The sequence below is a fragment of the Camelina sativa genome, chromosome 6 (assembly GCF_030686135.1).
Source record: "Camelina sativa cultivar CO46 ecotype springtype chromosome 6, ASM3068613v1".
Taxonomy (NCBI): domain Eukaryota; kingdom Viridiplantae; phylum Streptophyta; class Magnoliopsida; order Brassicales; family Brassicaceae; genus Camelina; species Camelina sativa.
Window position 1 is genome coordinate 482,421 of NC_141885.1, and position 18,141 is coordinate 500,561.

The following is an 18,141-nucleotide window of genomic DNA, read 5'->3' on the forward strand; positions in this document are numbered from 1 at the left end:
AACAAAATATTTCTAGGTTCTTATGCATCACAACAAGGAACAAACAACCAAATTTAATTCATAATATAATTGGTTTTAATTCTCAAGAAATCTAACAACCTAAACACCAACCGATTTTTAAGTTTTAGGTTTTAGAGATCTTAAGCTTTGTTGGTTGTGTACTTGTTTGTTTTAGGGTTCTATAGGTTTAAGTCCAAATTCGGTTCATAGGGTTTTAAGAAGGTTTCAGATTTGTTTTACCTTTCACCGATTTGGATCTGACTGGATGTGAACCGGGAGCTAACAGACCTCGGTTGTATCTCTCTCTCGTTCACGAACCACGAACAGGACCACAGACAGCTTTCACGAACAGCTTTCACGGATCACGAACAACTTCCCACGAACCACGATCAGATTCCCACGACTGCTCCTTGTACTTCTCTCGTCCGGAATCACGTACCGCTTGCACACGAACTCACCCCCGGACACGGACCACGAACCTCGATCAAGTTATCGATAGAAACTTGATCACGAGCTTAAGGTATGCTCGTGAACAAAGAGATCTTCGAACAGAAAGATGTTTAGTCTCGGATGGAAGTAAGAACAGAAAGCGGTTTAGGGTTTTGGAAGAGAGAAGAGAATCGGCGGCTGCCTTAGGGTTTTAGGGTTTGAGAAGCGGCTGCTGCTTTTAGGGTTTTAGGGTTTGAGACTATCGTGTTGATAACGTGTTGTGAAACTAGAGAGTTAAGGGAAAAATCTCTTGTTCTTATTATTGAATGTCGAATAGAGGTTACATATATAGTGAATACAAAGGCCAAAGCCCAAACCGACATAGGACATAAGCTAATGGGCTAATGGGCCTAAAGGCCATGACACATAGTATGGACCGTACATGGGCTGTAAGGCCATGTCCTAATAGACTGTGAACGGACCAGTCTGTAGAGTCCACTAAGTGTTTTACAACAGTTTTAAATTTGAATATACATCAGCACCATTGTTTGTTTCTCTTTCTCACCTTGAGAAAGTTTCCAAGCGATCACATCTATGAGGTACCAAATCTCCACTATCAGGAACGGTTAACTCCAAATGCCCAATTACGAAGCCAGTAGCAGAACTGCTTACGGTTGTATTATATCTAACAATCTAATGCATGAGAGAGTCCATTATTCGATTATACAGTTATTATAAATAAATGAACTGTTCGTCAAAAAAAGAAAAATAAAAATAAAAAAATTAACAATGGAACGTGCGAATGTGGATAAAAATCAAATGTCACATTCATTGACATGCACTGTTCTATTCCCAGGTTCGCCCAATAATGATAAGAAAATCTGACTGTGTTATATACTTATATATATATATATAGTTGTCTATATAAACTGTAACCCCTATGTATAAATCGTAGTTTAATGAAAAAGTTATAAAAAAAAAGTTGACAATGGACAGTTTTTAATATACCCAAAATCGATCTTTCGCTGTGAATTAGGAAAATGCTTACAACGGGGGTTTAGAATGGTGATTCTGTTAGGGGTAGGTCTGTAATCTAACAAAAGGTTCAACCCATAATAAAGTCCAAATAAATCTTCAGGAAGGGAAGGGTATTTTGGTCTTTGTAATGGACGAACCGACACAGTTCCCTATAAAAGCAGGCGCACGGTGTTCGATGAAGGGATGGAAAGGAGAGACAAGGACAAAAGATACGAATAGCAAGTACAAGGCTTTTTACCCGTTAAAGGTTAGAAGCGAAGGATTCGAAGACTCGTCCGTCTAACTCGTCCATTCTAACTCGTTCATTACTTGCTAACTCGTCTAAGTTGTATTGTAACCCGTCTTTTGTGCTTTGACACCGATTAATAGAAGAAAACTTCGACCATCCTTTTACCGAACTTAAACATTCTAATTGTGACCGATCTGGACATCAACAATTTGGCGCGCCAGGAAGGGAGAGCCAAGTCGAAATCTTCTTTGAAAGTTTGAAGAACGGACCTACAACAACTAGACGAGATGACCATTGTTACTAAAGAAGGAAGTAAGGAAGCTGGTTCGTCGGGTGGAACGACCACTCCAGCGGCGGATCAAGGGGAACAAACCACACTCCCAATTCCGGACGCCCCAAGAAAGGCTGTGGCGACAGAGAGCCCAGGGACGCTCGTCATTGCGACAAACTTAACCAGCCCGGCGACCGAAGAGCCAACGCCGAATCCTGCGCAGCTCGCATTGCTCAGTAGCCAACCCGTTTCTAGTATAGACGAACATTTTCGCGGGATATTGATGCGTCTCGACCAACAAGAAGAGCGAACTAATACTCGGTTAGACGCGTTGACTGCAACACAGATAAACTTTCAGGACGAGATCAACCATCTCCACTCCCCCAGGTAAAATTTGGCAAGTTTCATCCCAGCCAGGGAGACGCTAGGGACAAGTGTACGAGGAGGTCAACAAGAGCGCAATCCCGCCCCACGCATCGACGAGCGAGACAATGGGACAAAGGACGCCGAGCTAAAAGAAATTCGAGAGAAGATGCAAAAAATGGTAACAGTCTTCCATAGAGCAACAAGTAAAGCACCTGAAGTGGATCTCATGCTCGAAGCAACGCAACGAACCCCGTTCTCTAGAAGACTCACTACTATGGCGGTAAAACGTGCAGCAAGCCAAGGTTGGGCTATTATGACGGCATGCTCGATCCGCGAGACTTCTTGCTTACCTTCGGCGTATCCCTCGGCCCTTTACAGTTCAGCCCGACGGAATACGATGCTGGAGCCTGCCAGGTCTTTGCCGAGCATTTGACAGGAACCGCTTTAAGCTGGTTCTCAAGACTCCCACCTGGGTCAATCGATAGTATCAAGGACCTGATAACTGCATTCTTAAAGCAATTCTCTGTTCTAATGGAAAACAAGAACTCTCATACCGACCTATACGCCCTGACTCAACAACGAAATGAATCACTCCGGTCTTTTATTGGACGCTTTAGAGAGGTCGTCGTCAACGTCTCGATCCCAGACGCGGCTGCTATCATTGTACTCAAGAACGCACTTTGGTACGAGTCTTGATTTAAAGAAGAGCTATCTTTAACTCATGTGGAAACCTTAGCTGACGCTATGGGACGAGCCCCGAAACACATCGAGGTGAAGAAGAGAAAGTGGTCAACGCTAAGAAACACTCCGGCAAAACAAGCGCCGCGACCAAGCAGCCAGTAATCACAGCTCCGAAAGTCGAATATGTCGAGCCACGACAACACTTTACGAGAAATCAAGATCGAACTCGTCAAACTTTTGTGATCGGCGAAAATAAATACATCCGGAAGGAAGGAGGTGAGAGCAGTGCGACCCAGTATTGTGATTATCACCAAAGTGCCACCCACGCGACTGAGGAATGTCGTTACCTCCAAACGATCCTGATGGAATGATACAAAAAGGGACAATAGTCATCGAATCTGACAGAAGCAAGACGACCCAGCCCGGTAACAGCGACATCAAGCGAGCTGAGAATATTGCTCGAAAATTTGTCAATGATTCCAAAACCCTCGCCGATCAAAGAGAAGACGAAATTGAAACTCCAGGCGCACCGAGTCATGAAAAACGGCAACGTATAGACCGACAAGCCGACCAGCGCCCCCCAACCATAAGACGGATAAACATGATCATGGGTGGATTAACAGGATGCAATGACTCGGTCAGGTCAATAAGAGACTATACTAAGCAGGCCGAAATAAGGAAGTCGTGGCCTTCAAAAATCAGCTTCGAAAATGCAACGATTTCCTTCGACAATAACGACCTAGAAGGTTTGGATCTGCCGCACAACGATCCCCTGGTCGTCGAACTACTGATCGGCGAAAGCGAGATCACAAGAATTTTGATCGACACCGGAAGTTCGGTAAACGTGATCTTCAGGAACGTCCTGGCACAAATGGAGATCGGAGAGAGTGACATCAAGCCAGAATGCCATTTTTTAACCAGTTTCGATGGGGATCATATCATGTCAGTCAGCACCATCGATCTGCCAATTTTCGTGGGAAGCATGATCAGGTATTTCAGGTTCACCGTCATCGACAAGCCGACTATCTACAACGTAATCCTTGGGATCCCGTCGATCCATAAGATGAAAGCAGTACCATCAACGTATAATCAGTGCGTCAAATTCCCAACCCCGAAAGGTATATATACGCTTCACGGAAACCAACAAAGTGCAATAGCCTGCTTCCTGATCGAACACATGATTCACACAGGAAAGAAGTTATAGCAATCAAAGCAGCGGGTCGGTGACGACAGCTTGTCACCGACCGACGGAAAGCTGACCCAATTCAGCAGGGCGTCGCTGCAACAGAAGAAGTATGTTTGGACGACACTAACAAGAAACGGTGTGTGAACATCGGAACAGAGATAACCCCGGTCGTGCGAAGCGAGCTAATCCTTTTTCTCAAAACAAATATATCGACATTCGCATGTACTGTAACTGACATGAAAGGAATCGACCCAAACGTTACAACTCACAAACTCAATATCGATCTAACACACAACCAGTCAAACAAAAACGACGCAAGTTAGGACCCGAAAGATCGCAAGCCGTAAACAACGAAGTGGACAAACTCCTTAGCGCTGGATCCATCGTCGAAGTAAAATATCCTGACTGGTTGGCCAATCCAGTAGTCGTCAAAAAGAAGAACGAGAAATGGCGAGTCTGCGTGGATTTTACCGACCTAAACAAAGCTTGGCCAAAGGATAGTTTCCCTTTGCCACGAATTGATCAACTCGTCGAAGCAACCGCGGGAAACGAGCTGCTGACCTTCATGGACGCCTTTTCTGGGTACAATCAGATATTAATGCACAAAGACGACAGGGAAAAAACGTCGTTCATCACAGACAGGGGGACATACTACTACAAGGTCATGCCTTTCGGCTTAAAAAACGCGGGGGCAACTTACCAACGACTGGTCAATAAAATGTTCGCTGAACAACTCGGCAGGACGATGGAAGTTTATATAGACGACATGCTTTTCAAGTCACAGCGGGCAAACGATCATATCACCCATTTACGACAATGTTTCGACGTCTTAAACAAGTACGGAATGAAGCTAAACCCAGCCAAGTGAACTTTCGCAGTCAAATCGGGAGAGTTCCTCGACTTCTTGGTGCCCCGACGAGGCATTGAAGCAAACCCTAAGCAAATTAAGGCAATACTCGACCTACCATCACCAAAAAATGCTAGATAAGTGCAGCGACTAACTGGACGAATTGCGGCCCTAAATCGTTTCATATCCAGGTCAACTGACAAGTGCCTACCTTTCTACCAACTCCTCAAGACCAAAGGGAAGTTCGAATAGAATGAAGCCTGCCACGATGCATTCAACAAGTTAAAGAGCTACTTATCCACCCCCCCCCCGATCCTTGCCAAGCCAGAGTTTGGAGAAGTCCTGTTACTCTACATCGTAGTTTCCGAATCCGCCGTCAGCGGCGTACTCGTCAAGGACGACCGAGGAGAACAACGACCTATTTTCTATATAAGTAAATCCCTTGACGATGTAGAAACGCGTTACCCGACAGTCGAAAAGGTCGCCCTGGCAGTAGTCACATCGGCAAGGAAGCTCCGACCATATTTTCAGTCACATACCATTTCCGTCCTATCCAACCAGCCCTTACGATATGTATATCACAGTCCAAATCAATATGGCAGGTTGACGAAGTGGGCAATCAAACTCAGCGAGTACGACATCGAGTACCGTACACGCCCAACTGCTAAATACCAAGTGTTGGTCGACTTCTTAATCGAGCTACCACTAGACGTATTTGGGCCAACCCCCGCCGACCCGACAGACGATCGGTGGACATTGCATGTGGATGGAGCATCTTCGCACCTTGGATCCGGTGTGGGAATCCGCCTTACTTCTCCAACCGGCGAAATCTTAGAACAATCTTTTCATCTTCGGTTTCAAGCAACCAACAATGTCGCCGAGTATGAAGTACTTATCGCCGGACTTAAGATCGCCAGCGGGATGCAAATCAGGCGAATCCGCGCTTTCTGTGATTCACAGCTTGTTGCTAATCAATTTAGTGGTGAATACGACGTATCATCCCAGTTGAGAGCATCGATACGCCAAGTATAGAGGGAAGACGAGCCAAGACATGCCTCGCCCTTCACCAGCCTAACGAAATCTGAACCACCTATCGAACGGCGACATCGCGTCGGCAATGTGAACCTCCCTCAGACTGGCGACTTGAAATCTGGCGACTGGCGACTTGAAATCTGGTCATATCTCGCCGATGGTGAAGTGCCAACAGACAAATGGGCCAAAAGACGGCTCAAAGCAAAAGCTGCTCATTATACCCTAATGAAAGACCACTTACTTCGATGGACTGCATCAGGAGCCTTTCTCTTATGTATACACGGCGACGACACAGAACGTGTCATGATAGAAACCCACGAGGGAGCCGGCGGAAACCACTCGGGTGGACGAGCCCTGGCACTACGAAGCAAAAAGCACGGCCATTACTGGCCCACAATAATGTCCGATTGCGAAAAGTTCGTCGCCAGATGCGAAAAGTGCCAGTGACACGCCCCTATAATCCACAAGCCGACCAAACTCTTGCAAGCCGGCGTATCCCCATACCTATTCATGCGCTGGGCGATGGACATTATCGGCCCAATACCCGCTTCTAGACAGAAACGCTATATCCTCGTCCTCACCGACTATTTCACCAAATGGGTCGTGGCCGAGTCCTACACTAATATCATGGCCAAGGACGTCCAACTCTTTGTGTGGAAGTATATCATCTGTCGTCACGGTCTTCCTTACGAAATAGTCACCGACAACGGTTCGCAGTTCATTTCTCTGCAATTCAAAGATTTTTGTGCAAGATAGTGAATCAAAGGGGTAAGCCGACAATCATGAGTCACACCTGACTCTATAAAAGCCGAGTCGAAACTCGCAAAAAAGGGGTAAGCCGACATTCATGAGTCGCACCTAACTCAATAAAAGCCGAGTCGCAACTCGCAAAAAAGGGGTAAGCCGACAATCACGAGTCGCACCTAATCCTACAAATCCAAACCGAGCTGCGACTCACAACACGACGCTACTCGAACCAAGAGTAAAACAACGATATAAAAATAATATAAAGACTTTATTCGAACGACGACAATAGTGTTAAAAAAAAAAATGACCCTGTCTTTGCACATAAAAAAGGGGGAACAGAAAAATAATCATTCAATTCCAAGATCGGCATCAGACGGAGTGACGAACTCTAACCCGCCGATCGTCGTCTGCCAGTAACGACATGACTCATTCACATCTTTCAACACGATCATTGGGACGTTAGCACCATTAGCGACCATCTCCTCCAGATACGCACAAATCCCCTCGGCGCGATTGCTCTCATCAAATAGTGCCTTGTGCCTTCCAGTTGACTAATATAACGACACAACACGTCGATACGAGTCTAACAAGCAACGATCTCAGCACATTCTTCAAACGGCCTTCGACCAATAGACTCAAGGTCGCGTTGTTCAAGGTCATGTATCACAACTTCCACAAATAATGCCTCACGACGAGAATGCTCATCCTGTAGTCGTTCCCATTGCCACTTCGGAACATAGAGATCCCGTCTACACGACAAAAACCAAAGTAACGCTCGAATGAACGACGCATAACAATGATGTAAGCCCTCAACCGCTGAATGCGAGCATGGTAGTAATCAAGCTCGGAGCGGATAAGTTCGTCGAACCTCATAATACGTCGCTCCCGCTCTCTCCGCAACCACGTCGACCTCGTCGTTACCGGCATCAGAACAACCTTTCCCTAGACACAAAAGACAAAGAAATCGCCAAAGCAAAACATGAAATGAATTTGGCAGAGATTAAAGGATTATTTATACGGTATGAGGCACAATTTCCATAGATATGCGACCAGTAACAGACGCCTCGGAAATCACAACCATTAAATGACAAGTAATTAATACGCAAAACGATAATAAAATTTAAAAGGAGCCAACACCCGGGAACGACAGTTTAACATACGGGAGCCGACCCCAAAACACGGCACAAAAGTAAGCGTACACAGGAGCCGACCCTAAACACGGCAGGGACGATAACGATTAAAACAAATTTATGAAACAAGACCATCGATTGGATACTCGCGGCCAGGAGTCCGAGGACGTCCATCAACAGGACGTTCTTCATTCGGAGCGCTAGCGTATTTTTCAACCTATTGCTCGGTCCCATCAGCCTCGGCCTCCCCACTATCAGATCCTTCATCCTCAACCTCCTCGTCACGATCCTCGTCACCCCCGCTCTCAGGAGAAGCGACCCAATAAGGGACAGAGGGGAGAGGCTCAACAAAGACCGAAGAAACGTTGAAATCAGCATCGGCAATGTCCGAAAGCTCAATACTTTCCACCTCGTCCTTCAGCTGAGACATCACGGCGACAATCCTCTCCTTGACCCCATCGGCGGTTAGCGAAATTTGACCTTCGGCAACGAGCGTCTCGAGCATTTGGACGTTTCCAACAGCTTGATTATTTTCCAGGAATTTTTCCCTCGACGCCATGACCGCGTCAGCATAATCCTCTCAAAGTACTCGAACTCCTCACGCCGATCTCTGAGCCTCTTCGTCTCCGAGCTGAGGGTAAGTTGCAGCCAGCTACAAGAGGCTTCTGACGCCTCGAGCTTTTCCATAAGACCATCCCTCTCCGAGACTAATCTGCGTCGATGATCTTCAAGCTTCGCAACCTCATTGCTCAACCTTTGATTAGATTGAACCGCCTCCCCAAGTTGGGTCTTGAGACGTTCAACCCTCTCAGCCAAACTCGACGCTCCCGGATGATCGCCCTCCAGATCACGAACGCGACTATCGTAGCTCGATTAGTTTGTGCAATAAGCTGCAAAAAAAAAAAAGAGAATGAGTGTAAAAAAAAAAAAAAAAAAAAGACTAGAGGACTTCATACGGGATTGGTAAATCTGACGAACCTCAAAAGCGGCTTGGGCAACGTCAGTAACCGCATCCTCTTCCTTCATCCTCTCTGCAGGAAGTATGCGACCTGCACCGAAATGAATCTTTCAAAAAAGCGCGGCGCAGGATTGAGGGTCGTCCGGAAAAGGACGAGCTGAGGAGGAGTGAGTGAAGCTCCAGCCATAATCAGACGTCTTTTGCTTCTTCGAAGGATCTGGTCGCTCTTCGCCTAATCCCTCTTTCCTCTTCTGAGGACTTTTAGAAACCTCAGCGTGACGACGAGGAGCCTCACCTGTCTTCCTTCTCGGGAGCATATCAGAGAAGTCTCGACCGACCGATGAGACTGGGAAGGAACTCTCTGGGTCGAACCAATGTTGGCAGGATGAGTCTCGGGACGAGACTCCGAGCGAGGAGTCGAACGAGGCAAGGAAGAAGACTCTGGAACCCGACGGTAGCGAGCAGATACGTCGGGAACATTTGTGTTCATTCTCCCCATTGTTCCGGCTAAAATTGTAGACAACAAAAACGGTTTTAGGCAAGGGCACCAGAACCAAAAACTGATTAAAAAACAAAAAGAACATCGAGTTACCTTTCTTCCTCGACGAAGCTGGTATTTTCCTTGGACGATCTTTCTTCAACTCGGTTCCTGGCCAGACGTAGGGACAAAGGATCTTGATCGCGTTAACCTAAGCTTGAAGAGTAGGAGGATACGGAAGAAGACACCTTGAGACGACAACTACAAAAAAGATGATGAACCAAGGGGGATTAGGTAAAACCAAAACCCGACCAAGAACAGAAAGATAGTTAAACAAGAACGGTCGGCTACCGGGTGAAGGGTTCCACCCAGAAAACCAAGGAATGGACGGGTCCTCTAGAACCCCAGGAGTAACTTCCAGAAAAAAATACGAGCCTTTCCAATTATACGTTTTTCCCTTGGCGCCTTCGATGAGGGTCATATTCTTTGCCGAACCCAAGTAATAATTTCCGGGAGATTTAGTCCGATTCAACGGATTCAGAATCGTCAACTCTTCCAAATGGTCGCAAGTCAGCTTGACTCCTGCAGCCTCGGCCATAATCGAGAGGCCCACGACGTTCCGAAAAGTTGCTGGGGTAAATTTAGAAATGGCCGCCTTACGCTGAGCAAAGTACGTCATCAAGAAAGAGGGAGGAGGAAAAGTGAGCCCACACCCAGTAAAGAATTTCTCCGAGAGACATATGAAGCCGGGAGGAGCATCCCAGGGACGTTGGGCCGGAGACGGAATTAGAATATTTGGCTTAGTGCTCAACTTCCCAATGCGAACCGCGTCAATCGCCGAATCAATCTTCAGCGTCGATCTACCAACATGTGCAAAGGCGCCTTCAACCAGCGGAGGGAAATCAATCTCCTCGGGAAAGAACGGGTCATCGGTTAACGGCTCGACAACCAAGGAAGGGATCCTGTAAGGAAGTCCCGACGAGCTTGAAACGGCTGGGTCGGAAGAAAGGCGGTGTTGAATCATTGCAAGCCGAGCGATATCTGAATCCGTCGACGATGAATCGGAAGAAACCGGAGACCGAACCTTGCGACAAATAGATCTAGCCGAACCGCCAGGTTTCGAGGAGGTAGCTCATCGAAGGTGACTAGCGGCGGAAGGATCGGAGGATACCGATTGGGAGGATGTCATAACGAAAAATACGAAGTACGAACGAACTGACAAAAAGAGACGAGATAATAGAAAGGAAGAATACCTGAGCGAGGGAAGCAAAGCTCGAAAAGATGAAATAAGAAGGGTGGAGAAGCGGTATTTATAGGGAAGGAAGGAAGATTCTAGAGACGCAATCATTGCAGTACGCGTTCGGCGACGGTATAGTTTCCGGATCTCACGCGCGTCAAGAACCGCCTACGATGATTCGACCCCAAAACATCGAAAACCGCGTAATCACACGCGCGACCTTTCACTTCCTCGAACCTTGTCTAAAGATCATCATCCCAACGACCAAGAGTGAAAGCCCACGCCCATTCAAGCAAGTTGGGTTTCTGCGACAAACTCCAACGGAAAAAAAAGGTCGTAGGTTCGACCCTCGACATAGTTCTTCGCTTAAAAACTACGAACTAGGGGTGAGGGGGGGCTACTGTTAGGGGTAGGCCCGTAACCTAACAAAAGGTCCAGCCCATAAGAAGGCCCAAATAAACCTTCAAGAAGGCAAGGGGTATTTTGGTCTTTGTAATGGACGAACCGACACAGTTCCCTATAAAAGCAGGCGCACGGCGTTCGATCAAGGGAAGGAAAGGAGAGACAAGGACAAAAGGTACGAATAGCAAGTACAAGACTTTTTACCCGTTGAAGGTTAGAAGCGAAGGATTCGAAGACTCGTCCGTCTAACTCGTCCCTTCTAACTCGTTCATTACTTGCTAACTCGTCTAAGTTGTATTGTAACCCGTCTTTTATACTTCGACACCGATTAATAGAAGAAATCTTCGACCATCCTTTTACTGAATTTAAACATTCTAATTGTGATCCAATCTTGACAGTTATTATATCGGGTTTAAAGATTTGTTATTTTCACAAAACTTATTTGTTTCTACCAAAACAATATAGTATTGAGAATAAGCAAAAACGAAAATTCTATTCACACTATTATAAAAGTTGTAGAAAATCGAATCTTGCAGAGAAATAATTGCCAAATTCAATGTTTCTATATGCTTTGACGTATATAAAACTATATATAATGTGTGATGAAATATTTGAAAGGACAATGATCGATTATTTAATGGACCCTATGTCATATAAAAATTTTTGAAACTCGATGTGATAGAGGTGAGAGAAAAATACTATATGGTACTACTTAATTAAAATCAAGCGTGGGGTCAAAGGAGAATGTTGCACACATGCAAGTTGGCAACTTGGTGGTTAAAAAGCATTTCATGCATATGGCCATGGGGACCTTCCTTTGTATCTAATTAATTTGCATTTTCTTAAGAAAAAAGATAAGATTAATAATTAAGCCTACATCAGTGAATAAGAAAATGTGGACAATTACTCATTATTAATCGAGATTACTGATTTACATGTCTGTGATTAAATGGTTTTAAAAATGATATGGGTCGGTTCAATCCTTTTGAGACTTGAGCTGCCTTGTGTTGTGGGGTATCTACTAATTTTCTCGAACCTTGCTATTATAATCGTCTAACTAAAACGTAGAGTATATTTTTTCTCTTTAGCATATCGAGTCGAGCTCGAAATGTGCAGGTTACATTTAAATATATAGGACGCATTGTTCTTGCTTTTTAATTTGTTCCGGCGGTTTATAATAATATCATGTACTTTTCACATCCACATAAAATATGCATCTACACCAGATTTTAGACTTTAAAAAGACAGTCATACGTGTAGACAAATCAAAATGTTAATCTCTATCTCGTATGTGTCTTATGAGTTATGACGACTGATACCTATAACAACAAAGAACACGTTTATAAGTTACAAACCCCTGCACAAAGGAATTTACTACCATTCATAAAAAAAAGACTATACATCAGATCTAAAAAAGTTGATGTGTAGACCTAAGTAATAGCTTCACCATCTCTATACATATATATAACTTAAATTTTGTTTCTTCGATATGAAAAGACCCATTACATCATGTGATAACAGCCAATAAGAAATTAGTAAAAATAGTAAGAAAAAATGGTTGAATCACACTCCATAATAAAAAAGTTATCGAAAACCTTTTGATGAAAATAGTAGTAGTTAGTACTCTTCGTAATAATTATCTCTCACTCTCATCCCTTTTTCTTTCTCAACTTTACTTTAGAAAATTCATTATTCATTAACATACTAAACTAGAAATATCTAATATCACTATACTTCTTACATTACCCATTCATAATACGTTGTGAAGTTAAGAAGATTGTTTAATCTTTCTGCCAAGAAATTGAGATTAAAACAGACATTTTTATTTTAATAAAAATTCATAAATATTATTCAATAAATACATACTCAGCCTATTTAAAATTGATCCCAAAAGAGGCACAAATTAAAAATGACCTACCAAAACGATATTTCATATATAGAAAATTTTAAACAGGTGATATAATAAATATTAAATAAATAAACAGAAGGCAAAACACGGTTCGATTCAGTTCGGTTTTGGTCTGGTCCGAACATATGTCATCACCGGTCCACTGATTCGATCTCAAATGACCACCGAGTAATCCATTCACCATAGCGCCGCCAATACCGTCGGCTTCTTCGAGTCAACTTAGATGACCGAATCGGTTCTCAATAATACCATAGCACACCACCGTATGCATCATAGTCAACTCAGTGCGCCGCCGAGAGTTTCCAAGCGGAGGTGGTAATGAGCGGGCGAGTATGCCAACCCAACATCAAACATCCATTGTTCTCCTCCACACGATAGCCTTGGCCACTATTGAACACAGACAAAAGCATACTCGCTTGCTTAAACGCGTTAGACCCAAGATGCGCCGGCACAAAACCGGACGAACCGAACCGGCTTCCCCATTGACTCAGCGTCTCGTGTCGCTCCACACGGTCAGGACCTTCACAAGCCACCAGATTGCAAATCTGCTTCCCCAAGTAAACTTCAGACATGACTTTGTCTTGGCTGCTCGGAACTCCTTCCAACGAATCAAACAGAGTCGAATAGTAATGCAGCGATTCAGTAAACCGGTCTAAGAAAACCGGTCCGTTGTGGTTCGATTCTTGCTCAACCACCGTGAAAATCACCGGTTTAATCTGTTTCACAACGCCGAGGACTTTCTCAATCCCACCGGGACGACCTAAAAGCTTATGGAGCTCAAAAACAGAGTTCACCGCAACAGATTCAATCTCACTCGGTCTAAGCTCAAGCATCGACGCATCAAGATCGGCTAAGCTATTAGCCACGAATCCACGGTATTCGAATTCGACGTGAATCGCCTCCGCGAGCTGAGCCAATTTGCATCCAACTTCGTGGAGCTGATCAGAATTATCCGGCGCCGGAGGACCAATTCCGGTTAACCGGAAAATAGGAGGACCACCTTCTCGGAGAGCAAGAGCTTGCATAAGCGCCGGCCATTGAAGACCTTGGTTCATGGAGAAATCGATGACGTGAACTCTCTTCTTACCTTGAAAAGCTTCAAGAATGGCTTGGTTCGCCGTGAAGTGAGCGAATTTGAGATAAGGACAAGTCTCGTAGAAGTGCATCTGAAGAGTATCGGAGAGAGAATGGTCGATCTGATTCTGCGGCGGAGAGAGACGGTAGATCCGCCGTGCGAGAGCTTCCGCGAAATAAGTCGCCACTTTCCTCATGGCTCCAGCTTGAGACACAGCTAAGCATCCGATTTGCTTCACGAGAGCCTCCGCTATAGTCAAATTGTTCTGCTGGACAGCTTCAGCGCAGGCCATGAGCGCGTGGACCAAACGAACACCGTTATCCTGCGAGTCAACCAGGATTACAGAACGAGTTGACTCAGCCGTCGCCGGCGCCGCTTTTGTCGTGGTGGTGGTTGTCATCACCGTCGTACCGATGACTCCACCAATCTGAGTAGCCGTTGAGGTCGACGTAACCATCGAATCAGGGCTAGAGCATGACTTCAAACGCTTGTTCTGATTATTATTCGAAGAAGAAGAAGAAGAATCAATCGCGAATTGAGATCGCTGCTGATAAATCGCGTTTCCAGGAATCACTTTGAGGTCGTAATCGGAAGCCGGTATGATTCTTGAAGAATCTCCTCCGGCGGCGGTGAGGAAGGAGTTGTTGTTGTTGTTAACAATCTCCGGCGAAGTTAGGATCGGATCTAAACAAACGTTAGATGCAGCAGCACCAGGAGGAGGGTTAAGCTCCGTAAGCATATTATCAAGCCAAGAGTAAAGCTCCGATGGATTGTAATGAACCGTATCGGTCGCGAGTTGAGATAAACCATCTTCTTGAACATTACCCATCATAGTCTCTAACTGTTCGAGTTTCAAAGCAACCTCTGCCATCTCCGATGACCTAACTTTGTAACCTAACACAGCGAGAAGCTCGTCCATGTTTCCACCGTCTTCTTCTTCCTTGACCATCATCATCTTGTCTTTAGAAACCGGTAAAGATGAAGAAGAAGAGGTCCCGTGGTTGGGCAATCGACCTTGATATTGATGAAGATCTCTCTTCATATTTTTTGGTGGCACCGATCTGGGGATCTAGGGTTTGGTGATTAGGTATAGGGGAGGATGATGAAGAAGGAACATGTGACTTCTCTTAAGGTGAAGATGAAGAGGAAGAAGAATCTTAAGCAATGGGGGGGGGGGGGGGGGGGGGGGTGGGGGTGGGGGATGGATTGCTTTGTTTTTTCACTGCTACTACCACTTCAATCATCATTCATACGAACTCATAATATTTTTTTTCTTTTAAAAATTTTTATTTACCAAAATAAATTATATATTTAAATAAAAAGATATTTATTGTGGATGAAAATAAAAAAGAAAAAAAAAATAAAAAAGAATGGTGGTGATGGGGGCTCGACGACCAATGTATAATGTACGATAACAATATAATAACATCTACACCTCGAAAGCGATAAGGCTATGATATGAGAACACATACAAATTGTTTTTCTTTTCTTATTATCGTACCATAACTTGTGTTACTTTAGGTAAATATACAAATAAAACAGTGTAAAAAAACCTTAATCTTTATTTCCCTTTAATTTAACATCATTTCATATATATTTGAAGTTTTGTTGTGAATTGTGATGTGTATTTTTTGTTTAGATCACAAGATCTGATCGAGTACTAAAAAAAATGATGTGGATCTAGACATTTTGATATTAATATTTGTTTATGATTTTTTTTTCATAATATTTGTAGTTTAAAAGTTAAATGTTGAAGAAAGTATTACTACTATAAGTCTGATGGAGAGAATCATTTAATCTTTTGTGAAATCTATAAAAATAGGGAGTATTAGGGGCTTTTTAGTTTAGTTTTGAGTCTTTTGATGGAGAACTGAAGTATGCTTTTCCAGTGGGTAATTAAAATCCACCTTAAAAAAAAAGCTGAACTCAAGCTCATGATACTGTTTTACTTCCCAGGTTCTATGGTAATAATAATTCAACGATATGTCTTTGGGTGTAAAAAATTAATACAGATTTTTTGAAATATGGTAGTAAGAGATTACTATTATCATTGTGTTACTTTTATTTATTAGTACTATTTTTATTGCAGCACGAACCCCTCGAAAACATCAATCTAAAAATGCCTACGATCAGATAAAAGAATAGTTATTTTTGGTTTTAACAATAGTAGTAGTAGTACTTATATACAGTAACTTTAAGGGTTAACTCCTACAGGTTCAGTTTTTGATTTTTAAATACAAAAATTCATATTTTTATAGAAAAAAAAAAAGATTCTGTAATTGGGTCTAGGGAAATCATCGGACCAATGTGTTTCAATTTTCGAGCTTTTTTTTTAAATCTTTTCTTATAGTAATTTTCAAGTTAAAACCAAGTCCTTAATTACTATTTCTCTAAATTCAAAATGCATACCAATTTACCCAAAATAAAAATTAAAACAAAAAATCGTAAACAAATTCAGCAATTGGGTGGTGATATTCTAAACAAGATATGAATTGAATCTACAATATATATTCAGTGAACATGCTAATCTATAGTTACTGTCAAAGTCTAAACAATAGCCATTTAAAAGTTACGAAGAGAACAAAAACAGTATCTCATGTCAACACGAATAGAGTTCAGGTCTGACAGAGTTATATAATTTATGATCGTATTGAAATAGTTTGTAAAAAGCTCGTGTATTCATGTAGACGTAGAGTAGTATTTATACAAGTAAAGATGTGTAAAGACAGAGATAAAACTAGAGATAGAGATAGAGCTAAATCCTAATGTGATAAGGACTAGAGTAATATATAGAGTTTATCCAAATCTAAGTAGTAGTTATGTGATATCCTCCCGCAAGCTGGCAGTGTGAGGTTCCGAATACCCAGCTTAGAAAGCAAATCATCAAACTGTGGTCCCGGAAGTGGCTTAGTCAGGATGTCGGCGAGCTGAGTCCGAGAAGAGACATGTTCCAAGACAATAAGCTTTTCTTGAACGGCATCACGAACCTGATGGCAATCAGACTCGATGTGTTTGGTCCGCTCATGAAAGTTGGGGTTTGTGGCAATATAAATGGCCGACTTGCTATCGCAAAATAAACGCATCGGACCAGGATAGGAAAAACATGGTGATTCGGTGAGCTCCTTAAACCATTTGAGCTCACAAAGAGTGTCAGACATAGCGCGATATTCAGCCTCGACAGATGAACGAGAGACTGTCTTCTGCTTCTTGGTTTTCCAGTGTTTCGGAGAATCACCAATAAAGACAATGTAAGCACTGAGAGAGCGTCGGGTGAGAGGACAAGCAGAGTAGTCAGAGTCACAAAATGCAGAGATACGAAGATTAGGACTAGAACTTAGCAAAATGCCCTGACCCGGACAACCTTTGAGGTAACGAACGACATGAAGAGCAGCCTCCTAATGTGCCTAAAGTGGTTTGTGCATAAAAGAAGCCAACAACTGAATAATGTAGCCGAGCTCAGGTCGAGTGTTAGCAAGATAAATAAGACGTCCAACAAGACGACGATACCGAGGAACATCAGCGGAAGGACTGGTAGCAACAAGACCATGATTGAGTTCAACTAGTGTTAGAGCAGGTTTACAGCCAAGAAGACCCGTTTCTGCGATAATATACAGCGCATACTTGCGCTGAGAGAGAAAGAAACCAGCCTCACTTCGCGCTACCTAAATACCAAGAAAATATTTGAGGTTGCCGAGATCTTTCATATGAAAGCATTTGTGGAGATAGTCTTTGAATTCTTGAAGAACCGTAGTATCATTGCACGCAATGACTAAATCATCGACGTACACCAAGATATGAATGCAAACGGAGCCTCGAACCTTAGAAAACAGAGAGTAATCTGCATACTTCTGAGAGAAACCAAAGTCGCGGAGAGCGTTGACAAGCTTAGAGAACCAGCAGCGTGGTGCTTGACGGAGACCGTATAGAGATTTCTTGAGACGACACACTTTAGATGGATCAGAACAAGGATAGCCTTGTGGGAGTTTCATATAGACTTCTTCGGTGAGATCACCATGGAGAAAAGTATTGTGGACGTCCATCTGATGGACTTCCCAATTGTTGACAACAGCAAGATGAAGAAGAAAACGAACCGTCTTGAGCATGATAACATGAGCGAATGTTTCTT

General features: G+C 43.5%; 1 protein-coding gene across 1 annotated transcript; it reads right to left on the reverse strand.

Moving 5' to 3' along the window:
• Positions 1 to 12,832: 12,832 nt before the first annotated feature.
• LOC104789916 (DELLA protein RGA) lies at positions 12,833 to 15,394 on the reverse strand. The gene has a single exon (XM_087455611.1). The coding sequence runs from the start codon at positions 15,055 to 15,057 to the stop codon at positions 13,222 to 13,224; it is 1,836 nt and encodes a 611-aa protein (XP_087311737.1). The 5' UTR covers positions 15,058 to 15,394; the 3' UTR covers positions 12,833 to 13,221.
• Between the last annotated feature and the right edge of the window lie 2,747 nt (positions 15,395 to 18,141).